We start from the raw sequence: 25,206 nt of genomic DNA on the forward strand, positions 1-25,206 counted from the left end.
TATTTTATTTCAAATAGAATCTATGAAAATATCCCCACTCAAGCCTCAAGAGTCTTCTATAATGATTCAAGTAGGCTCCACAACATAATTTTCAAAAGATTCAATTAAAATATAATAATAAAAGAGAAATATTATTTGTCTCTCGATTTTTGTTAATCACACTTTCATTATCATTTTAATCATATAAATTTAATTTATTAGACTATATAAATAAAACAAATAATGAAAGCGCAAATAACAAAATATGGAGTGCAAATAATATTCAAAAATTTTTCTCTCTTTTTTTTTTTCGAGCACTCAAAATGTTTCAAAGCATTACGATTTCTACAATAATAATGGATCATCTTTCAATAAAGTTTGAAAAAATTCACCACATCTACAATAATAAAGTAGCATCTTTTCAATGAAACATTAAAAAATTTATGTGAAAATTTATACGAAAACTCTAAACAAGAGGAGACATTATCGAATTTTTTCTCTTAAGAATTTAAAATCTTTCTAGTGTTGTATTAGAAAAAAACTTCGTATCTCCAACTTCGTTTGTATTTTCAAGAAGAAAAGTTGTGTTTAAGTAAAAGACTATATATATATTTTTAAAAAACACCTCAAAAAATAACTAATCCAAAATTCACCACATCTACAATAATAAAGTAGCATCTTTTCAATGAAACATCAAAAAATTTATGTGAAAATTTATACGAAAACTCTAAACAAGAGGAGACATTATCGAATTTTTTCTCTTGAGAATTTAAAATCTTTCTAGTGTTGTATTAGAAAAAAAACTTTGTATCTCCAACTTCGTTTGTATTTTCAAGAAGAAAAGTTGTGTTTAAGTAAAAGACTAATATATATATAAGTCAAATTGTTGGTTGGACTCCCAAACAGTACCTTGCACGCGAAGCCGGAATGATAAACCCCAGCTAGAAGTAGAACCCTCCCCTTCTCAAATTTGAAGGCTAAACAGAAAAAATAAAATGTCCTTATCTCGCCACCTCCTCCGCCGCGCACCACCCCCGGCAGCGTCATTAAACCCTCTCTTCCACCTTCGCAACGCCTTCTCCACTACCACCACTCACCACATCGATCACCAGCGTAATCACGAGTTTCTCCCGCCAGACAAGTACCTCAGCTCATGGAAAGCCCCAAAGGACCCCAAAGAAGCTCAGGCGAAGCTCGCGATGTTGCGGCGGGAGTATGGGAAGAAGGTCAAAGCCGTCCGCAAAGAGTACATTCGCGAAATGGAATTTCAGAAGCTCGAAAAGCTTAAGAAGGACGAAGCGAAGAAAGAGGCATTGAGGATCGCAAGTGAACAGAGGAAAGCGGCGAAAGAGGCCGAGAAGAAGGCCAAGGCGAAAGAAAGAGAAGTTGCCGAGGAGGAGTTCCGACAAACCCTAGTATGTTGTCAATTTACTGTTTTGTCCTCCTTTGGTTCAGTTCATTCTCTCTTTTCCGTTTACTTGGTTTAAAGTTTATGGTAAAATGTTGATACTGATGCGTTTGTAGTTTTCCTATAAAATCACACAATAGCTGTTTGAGTGTTAGGACATGAGTTTTGAAGGACGAATCTTTTTCTGAATAAGTGATAATCTTGAACAATTTGATGATATATTTGATTAGTAAATAACAAGCAAGGCTCTGATTGTTCTGAATCATGAATCCTATGGGTGCATGGCCTAATTGGAATATGTGTGCTTGTAGTTTTGAAATATTGTTAGTCAAGAAATGTATATACGTTGAAGAATCACTGAGTAAAGGACATAGGAAAGATGATCTTGGGAATTCTGTGAAAATAGTTGCCTTCTTGTCCAAAAGTTTCTGTTAAAGTTGAGGCCTAACTACCAAGAAAATACCACTCATTATGTTTCGTTATTGAAATTTACAATAAAGAAGATGTTTATTGATGTGAAATAATTCTCAAGGTTCCAGCCAAAAATTTTTTTTCTTGTGTTGTGGATTTGAAGTTGAACCTATGATTAACTACTGTGAACAAGCTGATTTATGGAGCTAGAATGGGCTTTAAAGTGCTGTACACATTTACTTGTCTTGGTAGAAAACTAAAATGGATGTAGAAGAAGAGGAACAGGTCTGTGAAGAGCTTTTGATTGAGTGATTATCTGAGATGAAATGAAGTTCTTGCCGATGCTTCTTTGTTACCACTTACATGAAAGTATGACTTGGAGGCCAAACCCAGTTGAACCAAACCATGCATCGCTCTACAGCAATAGCCTTCCGTAGTATGTGAGTTTTGGTGTTTTTCTCTTATGATCAAAAGGATCCTACAGAAGTTTTAGAGTAAAGTTGACCTTTCAAGATTGAACTTCACTTTACTTTCAGTCATGTTACTGTCAGGGATCCTGAAAAGTTGCTTCTTTTTTTCCCCATAAGAAAGAGAACTAGTATTTTCTTGAAATTCAGGTTAGTTTGCTATTGTGCAGACATACAGGTTACATGGTAATGGAGTTGATATCAATAGGTTGTAATAATTTTGTATTATCTTTTATGTTGCAGTCACGTGGTAAATGTATGGCGTCAAATTTCTGCCAATGTATATGGTTAAAGTAACAGCACGTAATCAAAACCTGGAATTAAGCGGTGAAGAGTGATAAAGACACTATTGTTTACAGGTGGGTTTAAGGGAGACTTCACGCCTTACAAAGGGTAAGGGTAAAGGAGGGGGTTGAGGGTCGAACTAGGGGAATCAGGGTCACCTAGCTAGTGTCGGTACCAAATGAACTGGGTTTGGAGACACAGGCAGTATTGATTGCTAGGAGTAATTTGATGATGTAGCAGTTCATCTATGAATATGAAGAAGACAACTCTCTGGAGACCCAAGATCAGGAATATATTGCTTAAGTAAAGCTTTTGGTCCAAAGAGAGGTTTCCACGGTACTGAATGGCATGCCTTTTGGTTAATTGTCCTTTCTTAACTGTGTGATTTTGGCTTTATTTATTGAGCTTTGAAGGTTGAGGGTATCCTTATAATCTGAGTGGTTGCTATGTTTCAACTTTCCTTCTTACGGTCAATTTGGGTTCCCACATTGGTTGCCATTAAAAGTCTTGGTTGCCAATAAGTATGCTTTTTTTTTTTTTACAAATTCCATGGACCATTCTCATCAGACATTACCTCAAGGAACATAAGAGTGTGAATGGTTTTTGATACTATTCCCTTCCATTTAATTCGTGATGTTCATTCCTAGCTCCATGTTTTGTCTGATTTCTTTTTCTGTTTTAATTTTTGTTCCAGAAGGGGAGGTGGAAGGGGGAATTGAGGTTGAAGTTCGTGTCCCAGAATGCGTAGAGAAGGTCCTTGACCTGTAAACAGTTTGGAATGATAAAATCTGTCTAAATTTGCATCTGAACAAACTTGGAGCTAGTGCATCATTTATGGCAAAAAAATTTTTCTAGGATTGAATAAAGTTATTTGCCTTTTAGCAAGGAAATAAGATGAAACCAAAAATAGACCAAGTAAGAAGTGGAGAAGTGGGGAGGCCAGGATAGGACTGGAGACTGATAATAAAAAGTTTTTTGAGATTATCACACAACTAGAAGGTACAAAGAACATGTACTGATACTGCTGCAGTGTGCTGTGCAGAAGTGATTCTCTTGCATTAGGAAAACTATTTTGAAGATAAAATGTGTACATATGTTGAGCTTCTGTAATAAGTTAATGGAATCAGTGTCTGGTTTTCCACTGAGACATCATCTGTTGCTTTTCTTTTTTCTTGGAAAATTTGTTTGTTGCTTGTTTTTTCATAAGACTGCACAGCGCAGTTAATTGATACAGGACCTCGTAATACTAGTTTAGGGAAATGGATTTCATGTAAAGATAAAGCCAGAATTTGTTTAGTGAGAGTTATTTCCATGTAGAGTTCATGTACACTGATAGCAGCAGTAAAAATCTGACATGCATGTTACATATTTGTATGCTAATGGTAGTAATGTTAAGAAAAGCATTAATGATTTATTGATGCTTAAATTGCTTTATTGTAGAGGCATCTCCACTTGACTATGATTCCATTATGCATTTGTTTATGTTAATGGTATTAATGTTAAGAAAAGCATTAATGATTTATTGATGCTTAGATTGCTTTATTGTGGAGGCATTAATGATTACACTTTGTTCTTTATTTATTTATTTATTTTGTTCTCCTTATGCGAAGTTGCAGAGCATTTGACAACCTCGTTCGTTATGGTCTAGCTTAATGTAAAAGCCCCCCTAGTAATACCAGTTTGTATGAAATTGAACGTTGTGGTTTGCTTTATACGAATTGGTTCATGTAGGATATATATCTTTATATTGTCCCTGACGTTCCGTATATCATTGCTGCAGTTGAAAGAAAGAGCTCAGAAGCTTGAGTACTGGAGAATGAGAACAAAACAAGTTGAGGAAAAGGAGGAGGAGAAGAATGAGCTTCTTCGTCGACAAAGTTCAGTATGGATTAATGAAGCTGATTTGGAGAAGAAGATCCTCGAGGCTATTGTTGATGGTACTCCCCTATAGGGTATCAAAGTCAACTCGCAATGCTTCTTGAGGAGATCTCTCTCTCTCTCTATAACTTTTGGACAGCACAAGGACAAGGATGATGAGTTCTTGATGCTATGTCTGCAATTTTCATATTATCTTTTAATTGTATCTGTGACTCCCTTTATTGGATTAAATGGTATACTGGCAGTGAAACTCCCTTTGTAGGAAGTTCTGTCAAGAAGAGCTTCAAATGAGTCAAGTCTTTGTAATAGAAAACTTGGATATAGCTCATAAGGTCAAATGAATTTAGATAAAACTGAGTTCAGTATGAGAAACTTTTTCCCTTTTTTTTTTTTTGGCCCCTAAGGACATGGAATCTTTTTACCTTTTTCTTTTTTGGTCCAGAACATGGAATCTATTTACTTAAAAAGTTGACCAAAAAAGATTACATGACTGGCATAACCATTTCTGACTTGGTGGTGCGTCAATAATATATAGAACAAGGAAAATCTCAACTCATGTTCTCGGCTGGGATTGCTCAATTTCATGTTCAACTGTAAGGTGAAAGTTTTCCAGCGTACAAATAGGGTAGTTACAAGAGTTTTTTCAAAGCGGAAGAGTTCCTTTCTTTTAGCAGCTCTTTTATCTTTTAATTTCAAATTTTCTTGATTCTCATTCATATTCCGATAAGAATTCTCATAATCAAAAAATGACATATTGTTATAGCCTGTATCTGTGAAATGAAAGTGGAATTCATCCTTTGTTTTTTTTCTTTCCATTCACTCGGATTTCTTCCGTTTCATCGATTTTGTTCGTATCCTCTTTTTAGTCTGAAAGAAGGGAAGGAGGAGGATCTTCTTCGGTGGATCTCTCTTGTTTCTATTTAGTCCCCTTCATTTCGGAAGTTGCTTCTATTGCCACACCCTTTCTTCCTCACTTTCCACCCCTCCTCCCGTTTTCGAGGTTTCTTACCAGTGCCCAATTCCTGTAATCTCCAAAGACTCGTTATGTTCTGTTCGTCGGATAGCCATTTGCTGTTTAAATGTGGTTCAAGAACCTTTAGGACTCACCGTTGCTGCATTTCGCAGTGTTGGATTAATTGGTTCCCATTCTATAAAACCACACAACTCTAGCAGATAAACTAACTTGATCCAACAATTAGTACTGAAACATCTTCCTAATGGAACTCTTGACTTCAAAAAACAAGCCCTGCTTGCCCAACTAGTTATGTATATCAAGATAACAGAGACTCAAAGCACTGTAAAACATAATTACGAACTGAAATCACATAAAGTTTACAAACTTGACAGCCATAGCAGAATGAGACTATCCTTATTTGAGGACACCAACTTAAGTCTTGTAAATTAGGTAATGCATCCACCTGCAACACTTGGGATGTGCAAATATTTTACTTAAACGCCATAAAGAACTTTGAGCCTGTCTTCAATTAGGTATAACTTTTTTGTGTGGGTTAAAGAAACCAATTCAAAATGATTGAATGGCTTGAACAGTAAAGGATGTTGCTCATCAACTAGCTCTTTTGGTGCTTCCACTATCCCATGCGTGTAGCAAAATAATCCAATCGAGTATCTTGGCTCTTCTGCTGGCATAATGACTCGATGAACCTTAGGGCGTATCCTACCATTGCTCCATGCCTGTGGAAAGAAAAAATATCTCACACACTCTAATATATAAATATATATATTTTTTTTTATGCTTTCAAAAGTCAGGCCAAACGGAGTTAGTTATCATCAGAAAATAGTTGCAAAAATAATTGCACAAGTAACTGAGGAACTGACAATCAAAAGATAAAACATCATGAAATGAGAGATGGTATTTTAATTTTAATTTTATTTTTATCAATCAGCAATATCCACTCTGCTTCTATTCCTACTCCTATTCTAATCTATTTTAAGGAGAATCAATTGGACCACGGAAAATCGACGAAAGCTGAACCATCTTCGGATTAGGCGGACGCACTAAGCACCCATATGGATTTGGAAAAATCATATGTTAATGGCAAAGTAACGAAAAGTAAGATTTACATTCTTGACTTTTGGAGACATAAATTCTTTGGTGGCCAACCACCCAAGGCGTTGGTTAGGGAGATGGTATTTTACCATAATTATCAATCTTCCACTTATACTAGCTCCATCTGTTGTTCCATTAAAAGTGTCTCAAATCTATTGCCATTTACCTAAAATGAAAAAGTATTTCTCACCAAATTCCAATCTTTTCCCTTCTCTACCTGACAAAAGTTATCTTATCTTACTAGTTAAAAAACTTTGAGCCCTCAAACCTTTAATTCACTAGTCAGTGAAACATTAAAAGCAGTCAATGGTTAGTGTGTGAGATACACCACTCAATCTGGAGGATACGTTATCTACATGCATGGCTGAGTGACTGGAGTCATATCATACGTACATTCTTGAAACAAACCAAACAAACTGACCCACACATGCTCACTTCCAAGACATTTCTCTGCTAGTGAGTGCGCTTTGTGAGGGCATAGTATAGGAAAAGTAGTCCAAAATTTGACCAAATTGTCTTCATTGTCAATAAAAAAGCACTTATCCTGAAAAGTGACAACCAAACCACCAGCCTTTGGCTTTGAGCTGGTGGCCACCATCAAGCCTTTAAGGTTGGTGGGGTGGGAGGTTACCTCCCACCAAATACCACAGTAGTGGCTTTTTAAATCTAAACGGGTGTCTAGTACATTTGTTTGGTCCGACGGTGGTTCAATTCCCATCGGTCTCTCTATAGGTCCAGTTTGATCCCTCATAGAATAAGTTAGAGTAAGAATAAGAGTAGATCTAGAATAGACTGTTACCGACTATCGAAAAAAAAGAAAGAAAAGTGACAATCTTTTCGGGAAGGTGGGTGGGAGTAGCATTTAATACTAAGAAACTGAGCCATTAACCAATTCCACTACGTAAACAAATTAAGAATCCTAATCCTACCAAAATGTGAGAAGAGATCAATCATAAATGCATTCATCAAATTAATAAATACTTGGAAAATGCAGCCTACCAATAATCCATCACCAGCAACCAGGGCGAAGGATGAGGGAGGAAAATCAACCGGAACCCAACTTCCATCCTTGGACTTGACCTCCAAACCATTGACTTCATTTTGATCAAGTATGGTCATGAAACTCGAGTCTGTATGAGGAACCACAGCTACATCTCTTTCATTCGGCTCTGTTGCTCTATATTTGTTTACTCGACATATATAAGCCAATGATTCTTTGAGAGATTCGTAGTATTTCTCAACACCATAGCCTTCAAGTACCATTTTGAGTATCAGTTCATGCAGTTCTGCCACTTGCTTTGTGTAGGAAAGGATGATTTCCCTGATCGTTAATTTGAAAGCACACAAAATAAAAAAATAAAAAAAAAAGAAGAGAAAACTATGTTACTACAATGACATTTTAATGAGATTTATCATAAATGTGGGGACTCTTTTCTTTTGCCTTTTCAAAGGGATAATTTCATAATCCTCTCCTGAGAATTTTGATAATGTCAGTTGGAACCCCTGGAGTTTTCAATGCAGCATTGGCCACTCCTATGTTGAGTTTTATCGGTTTAATTTTAATGTAACCAATACAACCCATCATCTATAATAGAAAAAAAAATCATGTAAAATGCTAGAAGCCATTATTGACTTTTCTAAATTATCACTTAAATTACTAATTACAAACTAATATAACAAATTTAAAGTTTTTTTTAAAAAAAAAAAAAAGCAAGAACTTGAAACGCATGGGAAAAAGAAAAAGAGATGATCTTGAGAGTTTATTAGGGCACGTTGTAAAATTCTTTGATGAAGTAGGAGAATTAAAATTCTAAATGTTGATGCTCGGAAGTACTACTTACCAAAACCTTCTTGGGCATGCAAGGACATTCATTTGATGCAAAGAAACGGGATCATTTGACCAACGTTTCATTATTGCTTATGAGGATAAAGTTTTCTAAATTTAATTTTTTGCTATCGCTTTTTAAAAGTCAAATTTATTGTTCTTGTTTCTTTGGGCCTACGTGTTTCCAAGCATCAAGACTTACACATTTAATTCTCTTCACAACTTTCTCATAGCTTCATAACTCTTTCCATCCTTTCAAATTCAACTTTTTTCCCTACTTTTTTAAGTCACACCCTTTTGCATTTGAATTGTTTTATCAATTTTTCATAGCCATTCGAGGATAATTTGGCAGTAAAAAATAGATTTTAGCATTTTGTATGAACTCAAAACAGGAGAGACAAGTTAAATTGGAGAGACAACATTTAGCATTTTAGCATGTAATAATGTAAACCACATGCTTAACAAGTTAAATTGTCAAAAACCTCAACGGAGGATCTGGCACTTATCCCTTATAAAAATTACATTTACCTTCTTCTAATTTCATATACGTCGCTTATGTTTATAACCTTTCCGATTACATTGATTTTTTTTTTCTAAGTCCACAAGTACAACAACTTTTTCCATTACTATATATATTTTAGTATGTGTGGATGTGTGTGTTTAGCTAAATTATTTTACTCAAGCATGATGAAGTACCAAAAAAAAAGAAGATAAAATACACTTTACTTCCATGTGATTTAGCATTTTTTCGCATAATCCTCTTGCGGTTTAAAAAACTATATATAACCGCCTCATAGTTTGAATTAAAGTATCAAAATTACGGCATTTGCATTCCATAACAAATTCAACCATAATATCAAAAGTACTCCTTTGTAAAGTTAAAAATTATCAAACAACTACAGGGATTTATGTATATATTTTAAAAACCACAAAAGGGATTATGTGATAAAAAATAAACTTTAAGAAGATTATCTAGTAAAATACAAAATCATAAGACGTTAAAGTACCGTATATATTACGATTATGCATGTTGATCATTTTAGTCATTTTAATTTTTAAAGAAGGATATTCTTGACATTTTCTTGAATTTCGTTATGGAGGATTTTTTTATAAATTTGACACATTAATCCAAACTATGAGAACGGTTATATATAACTTTTGAAATTATAGAAATTACATGAAAAATCTCTAAATCACAGGGAAGTAAAATGTATTTCATCCCAAAAAAAAGTTTTAAGTTGTACCTTAAATGGTCCTTCTTCCCAGAGGAGCGAAAGAGATTTGTGAAACCTTCAACAGCTTGTATACTAGTTGGATCTCCGATGGCTGCAAGTTCAAGAATAGGAGGCTTACCATCACGAGCTTGCCTTAAATAACCCAAATAAGGCTTATCTGAAGTGAACCGACTTTTTTGCTCCTCGGGGAGATCGTGGAACTCCTTCATTGCTAAGATAAATGCATTCTTGACTTCTGAAGAAATTTTGGCGTAAGTTACCAGAAAAAACCCATGATTCTCAAGTGCATCCTTGACCTGCTTGCTTGTGGATAGCCAAGAACTCGTGCCAGGTTCTGAGTTTTCACTGCTAAAATCTATGCGAGGAAGGCTTGGAGTTTGGGTGGCCATAACTTCGGCCTTGAGCAGTGTATCTTAGTTGTTGCAGATTAAAAATGGCAAAAGGGAAAGTAGTTTAACAGCTGAATTATTGCTGACAAAGACTTGTTGAATAAGTTCCTTAGCCGGTTGAATACGTTTCTTTGAACTGCACCTTTCAAAGAAAAAATACGAAAGTCTTGTTATACAACTGGCAAGTAGACCGGAAAATTGGACGAGTTGAGCGATTTTTTGGCTGGTTCGTGTTGAGTTTTCAACCATTTATACCTACACCACTCATATTTCCACGCTACGAAAGAAGGATAGATCCAATTAGATCATTGGGAACTAGAAGGGATGCTGGATTTCAAAAAGCTACGTATCAATTGATAAGAGACGTAAGGGCCGAATTCTTGATTTGTCATCCCACAAAAATCTTAAGAATCTTTATGGGTTGATGCTCATATTTGGGTCATGATCTAACTTATTCTTTTATTTAGGATAAAATATAGTAAATTCCCTTGTAATTTACATAATGATTAAGAAACCTTCTTAATATTCGAAAACACCTATTAATATATCTTATATTTTGGACTAAATTGAAATTTGGACGAAAAATACGAAAAGTGAAACACACTCGCCTAATACGTAAATATGATTGTCCATTGCAATATGTTTTGTTTAAAAGTTGGAACTTTTCATCCGAAAATACCCTCTTTTGTTTTCTTTCCTTTTTCTTTTATTATTTCTTTTGCTTTCCTTCTCTCTTGCTTTGAATTGAAACCGGGAGTCAGAAACGTGCATTTTCTTTCCCCTTTATTTTACTTTCCTTTTCTTTTCTTTTCTTTCTCTTCCTTCTCTCTTTTTCTTTTGTCTTTTTTTTTCTTTCCCTTTCTCCTACTTACGGACCAGAACATTATCTTTCCTTTTTCTTCTTTTATCTTTTTAGTTTTAATTTTCATTTTTGCTCCCAATCTAATCCATGTAACAATCCAAGATGCAATAATGGAGATGCTGCCGCCATGAGCCACCAACTGTCACCACCGTCAACCTCCTGGCGCCACCGCTTCCATCACTGTTAGATCAAAACTTCACAAATTCCTCAATTCAAATTCTATTTTTGACGTAGATCTGAATTATGGCAACCAACTTGGCTGAAAATGGCCAGAAAGTAGTTCAAAAAGCCTACAATCAAAATAGGTCTAGTCCTCTATTTCCACTAGATTACCACTAAATTTAGTAAAATTGATACTAAAATCATCCTTAGGAGCCATAGATTGAATTTATAGCATCAATTTAACACAAAAAACACATGATGATGGTAAAAATGACGAAGATGACCTAGGGAGGCGGTGGTGGAGATGGCTGATGAAGATGGTGACGATTCAATGATGAAGATGGGATGACCATGATGGAAGCTGGTGTCCGCTAGATCGAATGAATCCGTTTGGATTAGCTTATTTTTCAAAAATATGTTTTTTAAAATTATACAAATACAAATAACTCAAAAAATATATTATTCAAACAATATATTAAATATTTCAAAGAAAAATTTGTAGTGAAAATTTTTCATACACGATACAACAGTAAAATATTTCAAAAACATTCCAAAAACAACTAATTCAAACGAAAATAAGAAAAAAATATGTAAAACAGAAAAACAAATGAAAAAAAAATAGAAGCTGCTTTTGATGATGGAGAAGAATCAGAAGATGAACAAGTTTTTAAAATTTTAATTAAGCCCTACATTTTACTTTATTCTTAATGGATTCAAGAAAGTTATTAAAATTTTAATTGACTCCTTAACCAACTTTTGGTATAGTTTGAAAACAAGGTTAGTATAAGAATTTTACATGCTTCCGTAATTTAGATGGTTTCTGTCCTTCTCCCAAATTAGCCCAAATCATCAAGCGGTCTTTTGGGTGTTTTCAAATAATAATAATGAGATCTCTTGACCTTTATGTAAACCACAAGAGGGTTGATTGTAATATTTTACCCTTTTATTTATTTTGATACATAATACACCGTCATACATATTTACACCCACAAAATGATTTTTTTGACACACATAAGCTCATTTTCACGTATATAAACATAATTTCACATACTAAAAACACTTCCATGCATGTGAACACACACGTACTTCTTAAGTTCCTCAAAACTCTTTTAACAGGCGCACAGTTGTCTAATCCTAAGATATATGGACCATTTTTTCAGGCATGCCAGACATATTAAAGCTCCATCATTTTATCCTTAAAACAAAAAAAAAAAAGAGAGAAAAGCAGCAGTAATTTGAGATCCTTCCTATCCCACATCAAAAGATCGTGGGGTCTTTACTCTGGGTTTAAAGTTCACAGGGACCATGTTCTGTCACCAATTGGCTGAACAGTGGTTCTTTGTGGGTCCTCTTTAAATTGCTTTCAGACCGGCTTTTCGATTAACTCATGCGTTGTCTAAATTAGTTGGGTGTGTGTGTTCTTACCGTTTACAGAAAAAACAAACCAGTCTCTAGTGAGGGTGTGCGCCGGGAAGGGGGGGTTAGGGCTTCCTATACCACATCGAAAGATCATGGGATCTTTACTCAGGGTTTAAGGTCCACAGGGACCCTGTTCTGTCACCAATTGGCTGAACAGTAGTTCTTTGTAGGTCTCCCTTAGATTGCTTTCAGGCCGGCTTTTCGATTAACTCCTGCATTTGTCTAAATTAGTTCGGTGTGTGTTCTTACCGTTCACGGAAAAAAGTAGTAATTTGAGATCAAAAGTCCTAGAATCTTGCATAGGTAACAGTTCTACGACCTATGAGAAATTTCAGGATATCCTCAAAGGAAAAAGGCTGCTGAGCTCTTCCTTTTTTTCTCTACTGATTAGGAGCTGACACAAATGAAGAAACTTTCATGCATGCATGAGCAAGCTGGAGCAACTCCCGCAACATGAGTTTGTAGAAGATTCAGCTGTCTAAACTCTGATCAATTTTGTTGAGTGTCAAGGTGTGGATCTCTCAGATGGCAGGAAGCATGTACATTTAAAACGGGAAGAACTACCAAAATGCTATAGCATTTGGTGATCCTGTAAATCTCCAGCCAGCAGCTTGCATTGCAATTCTAAGTGCTAATTAAGATAGAGAATATGGCTATATGCCCAATGGCTCGGTAACAGCAAGCATTCATCCAAAGCCAGTGATTAGACGTTTATGTGTTCTTTCATTAGGTTTTAAGACCCAATTTCAACATTTCATCGACTTCCAAAAATTGAAAAATTGATATTTTAGTTGACTCTAAATAACGAGAAAATATTTAGGATATAAAAGACAATAGTTCATTGGGCCGGATTCTTTTCATTTTTATTGTATTTGGTTAATTTGGGCCTGTGAGAGCCCAACTAAAAAGCCAACCCACGCAAAAAAATATTTGAGTTTTTGCCACCCAATATAAAGGTAACCCATCACGTAACTGATCCAACTCATCCCTCAAAATAAGCAGGCGACAAAATAATTTTTACTTATCACAACCACCTATGTCGATCATCCCTCACAACCATCTTTACTTATCACATATATGGGAATAATCTATGTCGACGACATATTAAGGTTGGACCTAAAATTGCATGTTCCCTAAAAGAAATTAATGGAAATGAGTCAATTGATTGCCATTCAACAAAACTAAACAAGAATACTAACAGATAAGCTAAGTTGATCCAACCATTAGAACTGAAATATCATTTGTTACCATTACAATTCTGATTCTCTAGTGCAAACCATACTTGCCCAATTAATTATGCATGCCAAAATAACCAGACTAAAAGCATGCAAATTGAAGCACAATTAAGAGCTGAATTTACCTCTCATTCCCCAACCATCCAGTCACCAAGGCAATCTTCATTTTGGTCTTTACCTCCTGCTCCTCATTTCAAAATCAACTTTGATGCTTCTATATCAACAATTCACCAAGTTTTTGGTATCGGTGTGGTTATCCATAGCTATGATGGTCAGTTCATTGCTGGCTTATCCAAGAAAGCGCACCTCCTAACTAGTGCAGAATTGGCGGAGGTTCTTGCTGCAAGGGAAGCGGTTTTGCTTGCTAAGATATTGATGATCCCCAGCTTCATTCTCGAAGGAGATGCGTCCTCAATTATAAATCAGATTAGCAGCTCAGATGAGACCCTCTCCGACTTAGGAACTGTAATTGAGGATATCCACATTTCCTTGTTAGACCAACACATTGTGAATGTAGCATGGATTCCTAGAGATGCAAATAAGGTTGTGTATAGTTTAGCAAATTTTGCTAAATCATCCAACCTACTTGAATCTCCTTGGAAATCCTCTCCCCCCCCCCCCCTCCCCCAAGTTTGTCGAACAGTTGGTGTTAGACGATTTCCAGTAATCTAATTGATTAATACATCCTTTTTTTTTTTTTTTTTTTTTTTTTTTATAAAAAAAGAGTTGAATTCACAAACATGTATCCCATACATATGTAGTTTATGGACACGAATTGTATATCATGTAAATTGGGTAATGCATCCGCAAGCAACACTTAAGATGGACAAATGGATTCCTTGAGCGCCAAAAGGACTTTGAGCTTATCTTCAACTACGACCACCCTTTCTGTGTAGGCCAATGAAACCAAATCAAGATTATCAAATGGCTTAAACAGTATAGGATGGTGCTCATCGACTAGCTGTTCTGGTGCTTCCAACATCCCTTTCTTGTAACAACACAATCCAATTGAGTATCTTGGCATTTCTGATGAAATTGTGACTCGATGAAGGACAGAACGTATCCTGCCATTGCTCCATGCCTGTGGAAAGAAATTGTTTATCATAATATTATATAGATACGAATTTGGGCTCTCAGGAGACTTTGGCGGTGTTAATATCTATGTGTATACCATAAGAAATTAGCAGAATTGCATGTGACAAGTAGATGAGAATCAAAGGACAAACGTCATAGAGTCAAACATAGATCTTCTAATGAGAATTTAATCCTCATTTAACACAAGCAGAACAAATCCAGATTCGCAAGGCCTCTAGAAGCAAGGATTTTAAGTTTACATATAGATTGTGAATCATGCTTCTAAATACCCTTGTGTAAAAATTATCTTCATTATCAAGATAAGGAAAACATTCATCAAGCAAGACTGCATAAGGAGTTTTTGGAATTTGGCATCCATATTAGTATTCAAGTAAAAATAATGGCGTGTATGTGGATAATTCTTTTGAGCAGGTCGATTTGCAAATTCAACTCAACAACACAAGATGATTCTTTAAAATACTTCCAATATGTCTAACCTGAATTCTTTCATATTAAACTGAGAACTCGAATTCTAATGAAAATGATTAGAAATGAGGGCACAGTCGATTACATGGATTAAAGTAACACATGAAAGAAATGGCCTACCATCAATGCATCACCGGCAAAAACGGTGAAGGCCGAGGGAGGAATATCAACTGGGATCCAACTTCCGTCGTTCGACCTGACCTCCAAACCATTGACTTGATTTTGGTGAACTATGGTCATGAAACTCAAGTCTGTATGAGGAGCCAAACCTACATTTTTCTCATCCAACTTGGCTGCTCTATACTTGTTGACTCTACATATATAAGCTAGTGATTCTCTGAGCGATTCGTAGTATTCCACAACCCCATAGCATTCACAGACCATTCTTATTATCACCTCATGCAGTTCTGCCACTTGCTTTGAGTAGGATTGCATGATTGCACTGATCATTAAAGTTCAATAAACAGAATTACAGAGAAGAATAAAGGAACAAATTACAATGATATTTACGAGATTTATCAAAACTGCAGGGTTATATCTATAACCTTTCTGATGGTTTTCATTATACTTCCTAGCTTATCATAAATTGAACTTTTCTTATTGTATAAAAAGATCTGTCTAATGAGCGCTCAATAGGGATTGGTCCAGAAGGGTCTAAGATGTTTGTGTTGGGAAAAGTGAAATTCAATCTGCAGAATGTCTTAAATGCAAAAGGGATGAGAAATCTCACTGTGTGCATTTAAATGGTAAAATTCAGTGTAATGCAATTACTTTTCTGGTCTTAAAGCGGGTTTTCTCCCTCCATCCTGCAAATGGCCTAGTTTGGCGTCCTCTACTCCCAGTAATATAGGAGTATATCAATATTGTTGCAATTTGTAGAAACAAAATATGAACTGATCCATGCCACTGGGCACCGGTTATATACACAGAAACACATATAATTAAGCTATTTTACGCAAGAATTCCCAGATGAAATCAAAGAAGCACAATGTAAAGTTACGATGTCTTTGACTGAGAGTTGGACAACATCAGGTTTCTCATTTAGGTAGTATGGTACAATTGGAATTGTAATATAAAGTTCAATATGGGCATAATTTAACATGCCACTGCATAGAAAATGAAACTTCATTCCATCAATAACAGTCCCATTGAGCAATCCAAAGTGAAGAACAAAAGGTCAGTTTTCTCCACATCTCTCTGTGTTTGAGTTGTAGCGTAAAGAGTTTGTTGTATGGAACGGTACAAAGGAAGCTGATCATTATAACTGAAAGTAAATTAAAGCACTATTAACGGGTAGTTAAATTTGTATAGAGTAAAGTTAGGCATGACCAATGTTAGCTGAATCCTATGGGAAAGCACTATTATATGACTAACAAAAACAGAGATTGTTATCCACTACTGCCTTATTTCAAATTATCTAACTTCTAAGTTCTTGATCTACATTAAACATTAATACGACCAAAAAAACTTCATCATTAGTAAGAATGAAGCTAATTCATTAAAAGAAACAACAAACTTAAACTAACAAACAAACACTAAGATGCATTTGAAGGAAGAAACCAGCTGATATATGGGCATATTGTGTTCCATACTTTTATTGACAATTTACCCATCCAACCAACAAGTAAAATTACTCATACGCCCACTGGTGAAGGTGTATATAAGGGACGAAGATGCACTGTTCCTAAGGGTACTCTCTGTCCCTTTAAAGATGTTAGGATAGAATTTATATATGACTTGATGATTCCAGTACAAAATACTGACCTGACATAATCCTTCTTTGCGGAGGAGAAAAAGAGAGTTGTGAAGCCTTCAATAGCTTCCATACTGGTTGGATCTCCAATAGCAGTAAGTTCACAGGTAGCAAGATGATCAGCTAAATAACCCAAATAAGGTTTATCTGGAGTGAACTGACCTTTTTGCTCCTTGGGGAGATCATAGTACTCCTCCAGTGCAAGGTGAAAAGAATTCTTGATTTCTGAAGGGATCTTGTCATAAGTTGCCAGAAAAATTCCATGATTCTCAAGTGCATTCTTCACTTGTTTGCTTGTGGATATCCAAATATTGGTGCCAGGTCTCAAGTTCTCGTTGCTAAAATCTATGAGAGGAAGATTTGATGGAGCTAATTGGGAATCCATAACTATTTTGTTGACCTCTGTATCTCAGTCGTAGCAGGCTTAAAGGGCTGAAGCATACTTTTAAAATGGGCAAATTACACTTTACCTCCTGTGATTTAGTATTTTTTTACATAACCCTCTATGGTTTCAAAAACTGTACATATTCCTCTCATTGTTTGAATTAAAATATCAAAATGACGGAAATGATCATTCGTAACGCAGTAATCTAAAACGTCAAAAATACGCTTATGTAAAGTTGAAAATTATTTATTAACTAAGGGAGGTTATGTATATATTTTAAAAACCATAAAGGGGTTATATGGTAAAATATTAAACCATAAGGAGGTTATATGATAAAACATAAAATCATACGAGATTAGTGTGTCATGTATTTATAAGGGTAATTTTGACATTTTTAAAGGTTCCATTATGAATGATCACTTTCGTCATTTTGATACTTTAATTCAAATCATGATAGGGGTTATGTATAACTTTTGAAACCATGTGGGGGTTATGTAAAAAATACTAAACAACAAGTGGGTAAAGTGTAATTTGCCCTTTTTAAAATATGGCTTTAACTTTTAGGGATAATTTCAGAAACCTATCCTGAAGTTTCCAATAATTTCACTTGGCTCTCCTGAGGTTTACATAATTATAAGGACCTCCCTTGGTGTAATAAAAGACAACAATGCCCTTCATTAATTGTCAACTTATTGAAAAACTTAATAAAAAAATTAAAGATCTTTCATCTATTATCAGTCAATAATTCAAACTATAATCTTTCCCATTTAACTTTTTATCCTCTTCCTCCTACGTCTGTTTTCCTTCCAAACACATTTATTTATTATTATTGATCAAATGTGTACTAATGCTAGTAACAAGGCCATCATACATTCGAGCCACTAGTGCTTACCTATTCTGATGTTTATTCCAAATTCTCTCTTTTTTATTACTATTAAATAGCTTCTTTACGCACATTTTTGTTTCCAATTTTTTATGGATATTAGCAAATTGAAATTGTCAAATGATAGTTGAGTGATGATTTCGTTATATAACTAGATGGAGATGAAGATAATGGCAGTATAAAAAATAAGGAATTAAGGATAAAAAGTGAAATAGGGACTAAATAAAGATTATACTATTATGGTTGTTATGAAAAAAAAAGTGTTCCTCGTATATTTATAACTTCATTGTATTTCTGTTTTTGATTTGCAATTATTAATGATGTTGTTCTTATAGAGAGAATTTGATTGATTTTGAACTCTATGCAGATGGAGTATATTGAATATTGATATTAGTAATGATGGTTTAGACTATTTTATATTAGAAATGTGGCAGCTGTAGAATTGAAATTTAGATATATTGATGAATATTGCTTTGTATTAAGCAAAATTTGATATTGATATGAGATTGTAAGTAAGCTTTTAGGTATTTGATGCGGTATTTTGTAGTTGATAGGATTGTTTGCATTGGACATTTTTAGGTAAAATAAGGACATTAGAACAAAGGTAATTGTTTACTTAGTGATGATTTGGATATTGATAGGTAGGCAATGGTGATAGCAAGTAACGATGAATAAAATAGAGACGGTGAACCCTTTTTTCCTTTTTTTTTATTGTGAATTATAACTCAAGGGCATTATAGGATTTTTAAGAAAAAGTCTAGCCTTTTGGACTTAAAATGTTACTTAAACAATGAAAATAGAGGAGGTACGTGTAATTTTTAAAACTTGAGGGGTGTTTTCTACAATTGTTAAAAACCTCAGGGGAGGTATGTGAAATTATCCCTAACTTTTAAGAACTAATTTTTGGAGAGTAAAGATAATTGGAATACTTTTAGAAACTTCCCCTGAAGTATATGCTAATATTACTTGGCCCTCTTGAAGTTTCAAAAACATCATTTACCTCTCTATGTCAGGAGATGAGACCACTAATCACTATTACAACATACAAATTGAAAAAAAATTGCCTTCGCCATTATAACACTTCTTCAAGCAAACAAATATAGAAGAGAAAAATAAAAAATGCTAAAATAAAATGGCTATTTTAACAAATTTTTTTGCACTTAAACCATCCCATTTATTTAACCTTTCTACACCAACCGTATATCAAATTATTCGTGCTATTCTACTAATTATTTAAGCAAATAAAATCTAGAAGAAAATTTTCGACTTGAACACAATTTTCTACTTGTATGACGTAAATAAGCTAAGTTTGAACTAGCTCGAGTTCAAAAAACTCAAATATGTTTGAATATATTATACAACTCTGAAATTTAAAAAAAATGATCAATTTAATTTGCCTATTGAATGAAAAAGTCTTCACCAAATATAAGAAGATTCCCAATATTTAAACAAAATGAAATCCTAAACAATAGAGATGTGATGAATTTACATAATTAATAAGAAAAATTAGTAATACTAGCTTGAATAAATGTATAAATGTAGATGAATTTAAATGAACTAATTGCGACTCGAGCCAAGCTCAACTCGTTTAGGAAATGAGCCTAAATTGTTGTATCAAATTGTTATGAGCCCTTCATGCATAATTTGGGAGTAAAATAGTTTAGCATTTGATATGGATCTTTTTAGAGTTTGGTCGACTTTGTCAAAATTAAAACTCAAAATAGGGGAGGCAAGATAATAGCTTAAACTTCAGGCTGCAAAATGAAATTGTTAGAAACCCCAAGAGAGGTTTTTTTTTTTTTTGGGTTAAATTATCCATTTCGAAAATTACATTTAACTTCTTGAAATTTTATATTATGTGACTTCTGTCTATAACCTTTCCATTACAACATATGTATGTCTGTCTATTCTATGCACATACGAGCAAACTGTACACCCATATTTACACATACAGAAACGTGTAAGTAGATTATTTTCTCAGTTCCAGCAGGATTTAAGGCTACAAGGAACCTTAAGGTTCTTGAATATGCTCTTTGAGGTTATTGAAGTATTACTAAAGAAATTACTTGTTATACAACATCTGGCAAGTTTACATATCATGTTTAATTTTCCCGATGAAAAATGTTGATTTTGTTGTGAAGTCACCCACGTAATAAAATGCTGTTGGATTGACATCTTGAACTATGCGTGTCATTTCTCCCATCACATTAAAACTACTCCTACAATTTTCCAAAAAGAAAAGGTAAAACTAGAGAAGATTAGGTACTAATAGATAAACTAATTTGATCCAAACTGAACATTCTTTTATTACTATTCCAATTTTGATTTTCAATTACAAACCATAAGTGCCCAATTCATTAAGCACTCTGAAGCATAATTAAGAATTGGAAATCAGAAACGTGTATCCTTTAAAATATATATGTAGTTCTTAAACACCAATGTGTATCATGTAAATTAGGTAATGCAGCCACCAGCAGCACTTCAAGAGGGACAAATGGTGTCCTTAAGTGCCAAAAGGACTTTGAGCTTATCTTCAGTTACGATCACCCTTTCTGTGTAGGCCAAAGAAACCAAATCAAGATTGTCAAATGGCTTAAACAGTAAAGGGTGTTGCTCATCGACTAGCTCTTCTGGTGGTTCCACCATCCCTTTCTTGTAGGCGAACAACAAAATCGAGTATCTTGGCTCTTCTGATGCCATCATGACTCGATGATGAATGGAATGTATCCTGCCATTGCTCCATGCCTGTGGAAAGAAATATTTGATCATAATCTTTCTTATCTTGGAAAGGATTATTAATTAAAGATTAACTTTTTGTGCACCGACGATGTAGTTAATTTTTAAACATACATCTACACACGTCACTTGTTACATAATTACGAGTTGTGGGCTCTCAAGAGACTTTATTTCTACGCATTCCATTACAAAATATTTGTAGCACAATTGCGTGTAACAAGTAGATGAGAACCAAAGGATAAATGTCATAAAGTTAAACTTAGATCATCCATTGAAAACTTTACAGTAATTCAACTTGGCAATTCAAGGTAAGGATAGAATATATGATGGAATTCCGTAATCTCAACTGTTAATTCTACGGTTTCCATGGAGTACTTTTCTTCATTTGATAGTAGGTGGTGTTGCATAAACACTAAGTAATTAGACTCTTGTAATCTTCAATTGGCTAATATTATTTGGTTTTGCATTGTGTGAAAGTCAGGGAAGTAGCAAGAAACCATTTCACTACTTTTGGAGCTTCAAAACTCAAGACTCAATATTTTATACTTGTCATATTTGATTTTTTTAACCACTGAATTCCCTCCAAATTTCAGATCTCGAGATTATATTTACTGTCTATTTTTAGTCACTCAGACATTTTCAAAAGAGTAACATTTTTCATATAGACAGTGTAAGGAATGTCATTCAGCATATAAGGATCCTGTTAGCGAGCGAAATTGGGCAGTTGCGCCACATTTATAGAGAGGCCAATGCGGTTGCTGATGCTCTGGCGGGCCTCTCGGGTAGGGGTCAAGGAATGTTCGACTCCTTGACCAAATTGCCTCAACATATTCAAGTATTGGTTAACTTGGACAATACCATCTATGCAGGAATTCGACGTGTGCATGTAAGGGAGTAGTACTCTCAATTTTCAACTTTCCTCAGTTAAAAAAAAAAAAAGTCAAACGAATTATCTACTTAGATACACTCTCTCATGTAAGGAAAATACTCATCAAGTAATTTTGCATTAGGAAAATACTCATCGATGAAAGAAATGGCCAACCATCAATGCATCACCAGCAACAACAGCGAAGGACGAGGGAGGAAAATCAACTGGAATCCAACTTCCATCATTGGACCTGACCTCCAAACCATTGACTTGATTTTGATGAAGTATGGTCATGAAACTCAAGTCTGTATGGGCAACCAAACCTACATATTTCTCAGTGAACTTGGTTGCTGCTCTGTACTTGTTGACTCGACACACATAAGCTATTGATTCTCTGAAAGATTCATAGTATTTCTCAACCCCATAGCTTTCAAATACCATTCTGATTATCACCTCATGCAGTTCTGCCACTTGCTTTGAGTAGGATTGCATGATTTCACTGATCATTAAGCTCAATAAACAAAATAGAAAAGAGGAAAAAAGGAACAATTACAATCATATTTACTTATACATGAGAAGGATCAAAACTGCAGGGTTATATCTATAACATTTCTGATAACCAATTTTTCTTAGTGTAATAAAAGAATTAGTTTCTGACAAGCTTTTGTTACTGTAGAAAAAGATTTGTGTAAGGATTGCTCAATAGGCATTGGCCAAGAAGGGCCTAAGGTGTCTGTGTTTCCAAAAGTGAAATTCAATCCACCAAATTCATATATGCAAAGGGACGAGAAATGTAAATATGTGCATCTAAATGGTGAATTGAGCCGTAATTTAAATCACCTATTTGGTTTGGAGGTTGGTTCTCTCCCTCCAACCCCCAAATGAAAAGTTATGAATGATTCTACTTTCATAAATTGTTTTATCTCGAAAAGTTAATGAATTAGTTGTGTAGTAAAAGCTAAACATGCTAAAATTAGCATATAGGAATATTTTTGTGGTATATTGGTAAATAGTGTAAAATGTGGACCTTATAGTCAAAATTGAATACCCAATTAGCAAGAAAAGTCCGTCTTCTGTGGTGAACATCGGTCCCTATAGTTTTGACTTTTGCAGAAGCTTACCCTTTTTTTTTTATCCCATTTAAATTGCTATTTTTAGGAGTTTTGTAATGTATATAAAATAAAAATATGATTGAGAAATATATTTACAAAAAATGTAAACAATTTTTACAAAAAATCATGATCCAAACAAGGTTCTTAGAATAACGATTTTTCTTCAAAGTTGATTAAAAAAAAACTCAGCTATGAACAGGAAAGGCTTAAGAAAAGGCCTCAAATGTGTTATACAAAAGCAAATAAAAAAGCTGGGATTTCCCCATATCACCTGCTTTTTTTGGAGCAGCAAGTTCCGTTCTGGTTATGAATTGTTTGAGTCAATTTTAAGGAATTGGTTAGGGGTGGCAATAGGGTTAAAAACGGATTGACAGGTCGAGTCAAAACTCAGATATAACAGGAGACTTACTGATTCGAACACAACTTGCCAACCCGCGGTGGGTCAACATGTCTGACCTGAACACAAAATTTTCAGATTGGCGAATCCGCCGAATGATACGAAATATAATTCCAATTTACTAATCTACTGCAATAATTTCTAACAAAACTAAATCCACACGAGACTACTTACATAATCAAATAATAAAGACCATAATAAAACAATCCCAAGTTAGATCTAAAGTAAATTAAGACACCTTAAGAGTAGAAAATAATGTAACACTTCATCTACCCAAAAATAACAACTCCAACTTCACACAAGTCAAACAAATTCAATTAGAACAATCCAAACAAAAGGCGGCTAGCCAAATACAAGTTTAAAGTCAATTCTTACAATCCACATGAAACAGATAAAAAAAACCTATTTAGATAAATTTTTTTATATATTTATTAACTTATTTTTATTTCCTAAACGGGATAATGGGTCAACCCATTTCTGACCTGAATTTGACTTGTTTTCTTTTTAGGTTCATCGGGCCACCTCTAGAGTCGGTTGATGTTGCTATATATATATATATATATATATATATATATATATATAAACAGTACATATAAGTAAAATAACTAGATCATGATCAAGGACAAATGCTAACCTGACATAATCCTTCCTTCCGGAGGAGCAAAAGAGATTAATGAAGCCATCAAAGGCTTCCTCACTAGCTGGATCTTCAATACAAGTAGTTTCAAACGAGGGAAATTCATCAGCAGCTTTCCCCAAATAACCCGAATAAGGTTTATCTGAAGTGAACTGACATTTTTTCTCCGTGGGGAGACCATAGAACTCCTTTACTGCTTGGTAAAAACAATTCTTGACTTCTGAAGAAATTTTGTCATGAGTTACAAGAAAAATCCCATGATTCTCAAGTGAACACTTCACTTGCTTGCTTGTGGAGATCCAAATACTGGTCCCAGGTTTCAAGTTTTCACTGCTAAAATCTATTAGAGGCGGATTTGATGGAGCTAATTGGGAGTCCATGACTATGTTGTTGAGCTCTGGAATAAAAAAAACTCGGTTGTAACAGATTTAAAGCTACAAAGAAGCTCAAGATTGGTGGATAGGTTCTTCAACGTACAAGAATGGGAAGGAAGATGCCGATCTTAAAATGATCAGGAGCAGGTCAACATTTAGCCAGTCCGCTTTTGCTCCCAAACAGAACAAGCCAAGAGAAAAATAAGTAAATTGTTCGAGTGTAGCTAAAAAATTCTTTCTCAGTATACAAGTGACAAGTCACACTATCATATGGAGTATTAACTAGTAGTAACTAATTTCATTTATTAAAAAGTTAAAATAGATATTCTTGTCTAACGAGTCATTTGCATTTACAGTAATATTCAAATTTATGAAGTTGTTTAAGCATCAACATCATAATTGTTAGGGTAAATTATCAATAATGTCATGAGATTTTGCATATTAATACATGACGTCTCTAACGTTTCAAAATATTTACACAATTCCTCTCTTATTTAAAGCAAAATGAACCAGTGATGAAAAGTACTTCCGGTTATGGCAATTATCCAAATGCACTCCAAAAATATATTTGGATTCGCTGACTTCTTCAAATTAAAACTCATTTGACGCTTAGTTTTATTCATTTTTGCTTTTGCATTTTCAAACCCTTTTTTGAAGTCAAATGTGTTATTCTAGTTTCTTTGAGCCTAAATGTTTCCAAGCATCAAGACTAACATATTTATTTCTCTTCACCCCTGCCAAAAATAATTTTTGACTTTAAAATTTTCCCTTTTTTCTACTATTTCAAGTCATACCCTTTTCAATTTAAATTGTTATATCACTTTTTTTCATGAGCTATTCAAGGATAATTTAGCAATAAAAATTGCTTTCAGCATTTT

General features: G+C 34.4%; 4 protein-coding genes across 4 annotated transcripts; 1 reads left to right on the plus strand and 3 right to left on the minus strand.

Moving 5' to 3' along the window:
- The first annotated feature begins 914 nt into the window (after window positions 1-914).
- LOC113765528 (gelsolin-related protein of 125 kDa) lies at window positions 915-4,816 on the plus strand. The gene is made up of 2 exons (XM_027309747.1): window positions 915-1,394; window positions 4,331-4,816. The coding sequence occupies exons 1-2, from the start codon at window positions 975-977 to the stop codon at window positions 4,499-4,501; spliced, it is 591 nt and encodes a 196-aa protein (XP_027165548.1). The 5' UTR covers window positions 915-974; the 3' UTR covers window positions 4,502-4,816.
- Window positions 4,817-5,623: 807 nt separating this feature from the next.
- On the minus strand, window positions 5,624-10,173 carry LOC113765012 (probable 2-oxoglutarate-dependent dioxygenase AOP1). The gene is made up of 3 exons (XM_027309064.1): window positions 9,566-10,173; window positions 7,496-7,817; window positions 5,624-6,120 (listed from the first exon to the last, which is right to left on the minus strand). Exons 1-3 carry the CDS (start codon window positions 9,943-9,945, stop codon window positions 5,878-5,880), a joined length of 945 nt encoding a protein of 314 aa, XP_027164865.1. The 5' UTR covers window positions 9,946-10,173; the 3' UTR covers window positions 5,624-5,877.
- A 4,162-nt stretch (window positions 10,174-14,335) lies between these two features.
- On the minus strand, window positions 14,336-17,321 carry LOC113765953 (probable 2-oxoglutarate-dependent dioxygenase AOP1). The gene is made up of 3 exons (XM_027310188.1): window positions 16,948-17,321; window positions 15,304-15,625; window positions 14,336-14,704 (listed from the first exon to the last, which is right to left on the minus strand). Exons 1-3 carry the CDS (start codon window positions 17,319-17,321, stop codon window positions 14,441-14,443), a joined length of 960 nt encoding a protein of 319 aa, XP_027165989.1. The 3' UTR covers window positions 14,336-14,440.
- A 3,364-nt stretch (window positions 17,322-20,685) lies between these two features.
- On the minus strand, window positions 20,686-24,334 carry LOC113765954 (probable 2-oxoglutarate-dependent dioxygenase AOP1). The gene is made up of 3 exons (XM_027310189.1): window positions 23,952-24,334; window positions 21,983-22,307; window positions 20,686-20,949 (listed from the first exon to the last, which is right to left on the minus strand). Exons 1-3 carry the CDS (start codon window positions 24,332-24,334, stop codon window positions 20,686-20,688), a joined length of 972 nt encoding a protein of 323 aa, XP_027165990.1.
- Between the last annotated feature and the right edge of the window lie 872 nt (window positions 24,335-25,206).

Source organism: Coffea eugenioides, chromosome 3 (genome assembly GCF_003713205.1).
Source record: "Coffea eugenioides isolate CCC68of chromosome 3, Ceug_1.0, whole genome shotgun sequence".
Taxonomy (NCBI): Eukaryota; Viridiplantae; Streptophyta; class Magnoliopsida; order Gentianales; family Rubiaceae; genus Coffea; species Coffea eugenioides.

What these genes read in the sequence shown, in the direction of transcription:
- LOC113765528 (XM_027309747.1), top strand. Translation starts at nt 975, where the DNA reads ATGTCCTTATCTCGCCACCTCCTCCGCCGCGCACCACCCCCGGCAGCG. An exon ending in AGGAGTTCCGACAAACCCTA is followed by an intron (nt 1,395 to 4,330) that starts GTATGTTGTCAA and finishes TCATTGCTGCAG; the next exon opens with TTGAAAGAAAGAGCTCAGAA.
- LOC113765012 (XM_027309064.1), bottom strand. Translation starts at nt 9,945, where the DNA reads ATGGCCACCCAAACTCCAAGCCTTCCTCGCATAGATTTTAGCAGTGAA. An exon ending in GGGAAGAAGGACCATTTAAG is followed by an intron (nt 7,818 to 9,565) that starts GTACAACTTAAA and finishes ATTAACGATCAG; the next exon opens with GGAAATCATCCTTTCCTACA. An exon ending in TTGCTGGTGATGGATTATTG is followed by an intron (nt 6,121 to 7,495) that starts GTAGGCTGCATT and finishes TTCTTTCCACAG; the next exon opens with GCATGGAGCAATGGTAGGAT.
- LOC113765953 (XM_027310188.1), bottom strand. Translation starts at nt 17,321, where the DNA reads ATGGATTCCCAATTAGCTCCATCAAATCTTCCTCTCATAGATTTTAGC. An exon ending in GCAAAGAAGGATTATGTCAG is followed by an intron (nt 15,626 to 16,947) that starts GTCAGTATTTTG and finishes TTTAATGATCAG; the next exon opens with TGCAATCATGCAATCCTACT. An exon ending in TTGCCGGTGATGCATTGATG is followed by an intron (nt 14,705 to 15,303) that starts GTAGGCCATTTC and finishes TTCTTTCCACAG; the next exon opens with GCATGGAGCAATGGCAGGAT.
- LOC113765954 (XM_027310189.1), bottom strand. Translation starts at nt 24,334, where the DNA reads ATGGACTCCCAATTAGCTCCATCAAATCCGCCTCTAATAGATTTTAGC. An exon ending in GGAAGGAAGGATTATGTCAG is followed by an intron (nt 22,308 to 23,951) that starts GTTAGCATTTGT and finishes CTTAATGATCAG; the next exon opens with TGAAATCATGCAATCCTACT. An exon ending in TTGCTGGTGATGCATTGATG is followed by an intron (nt 20,950 to 21,982) that starts GTTGGCCATTTC and finishes TTCTTTCCACAG; the next exon opens with GCATGGAGCAATGGCAGGAT.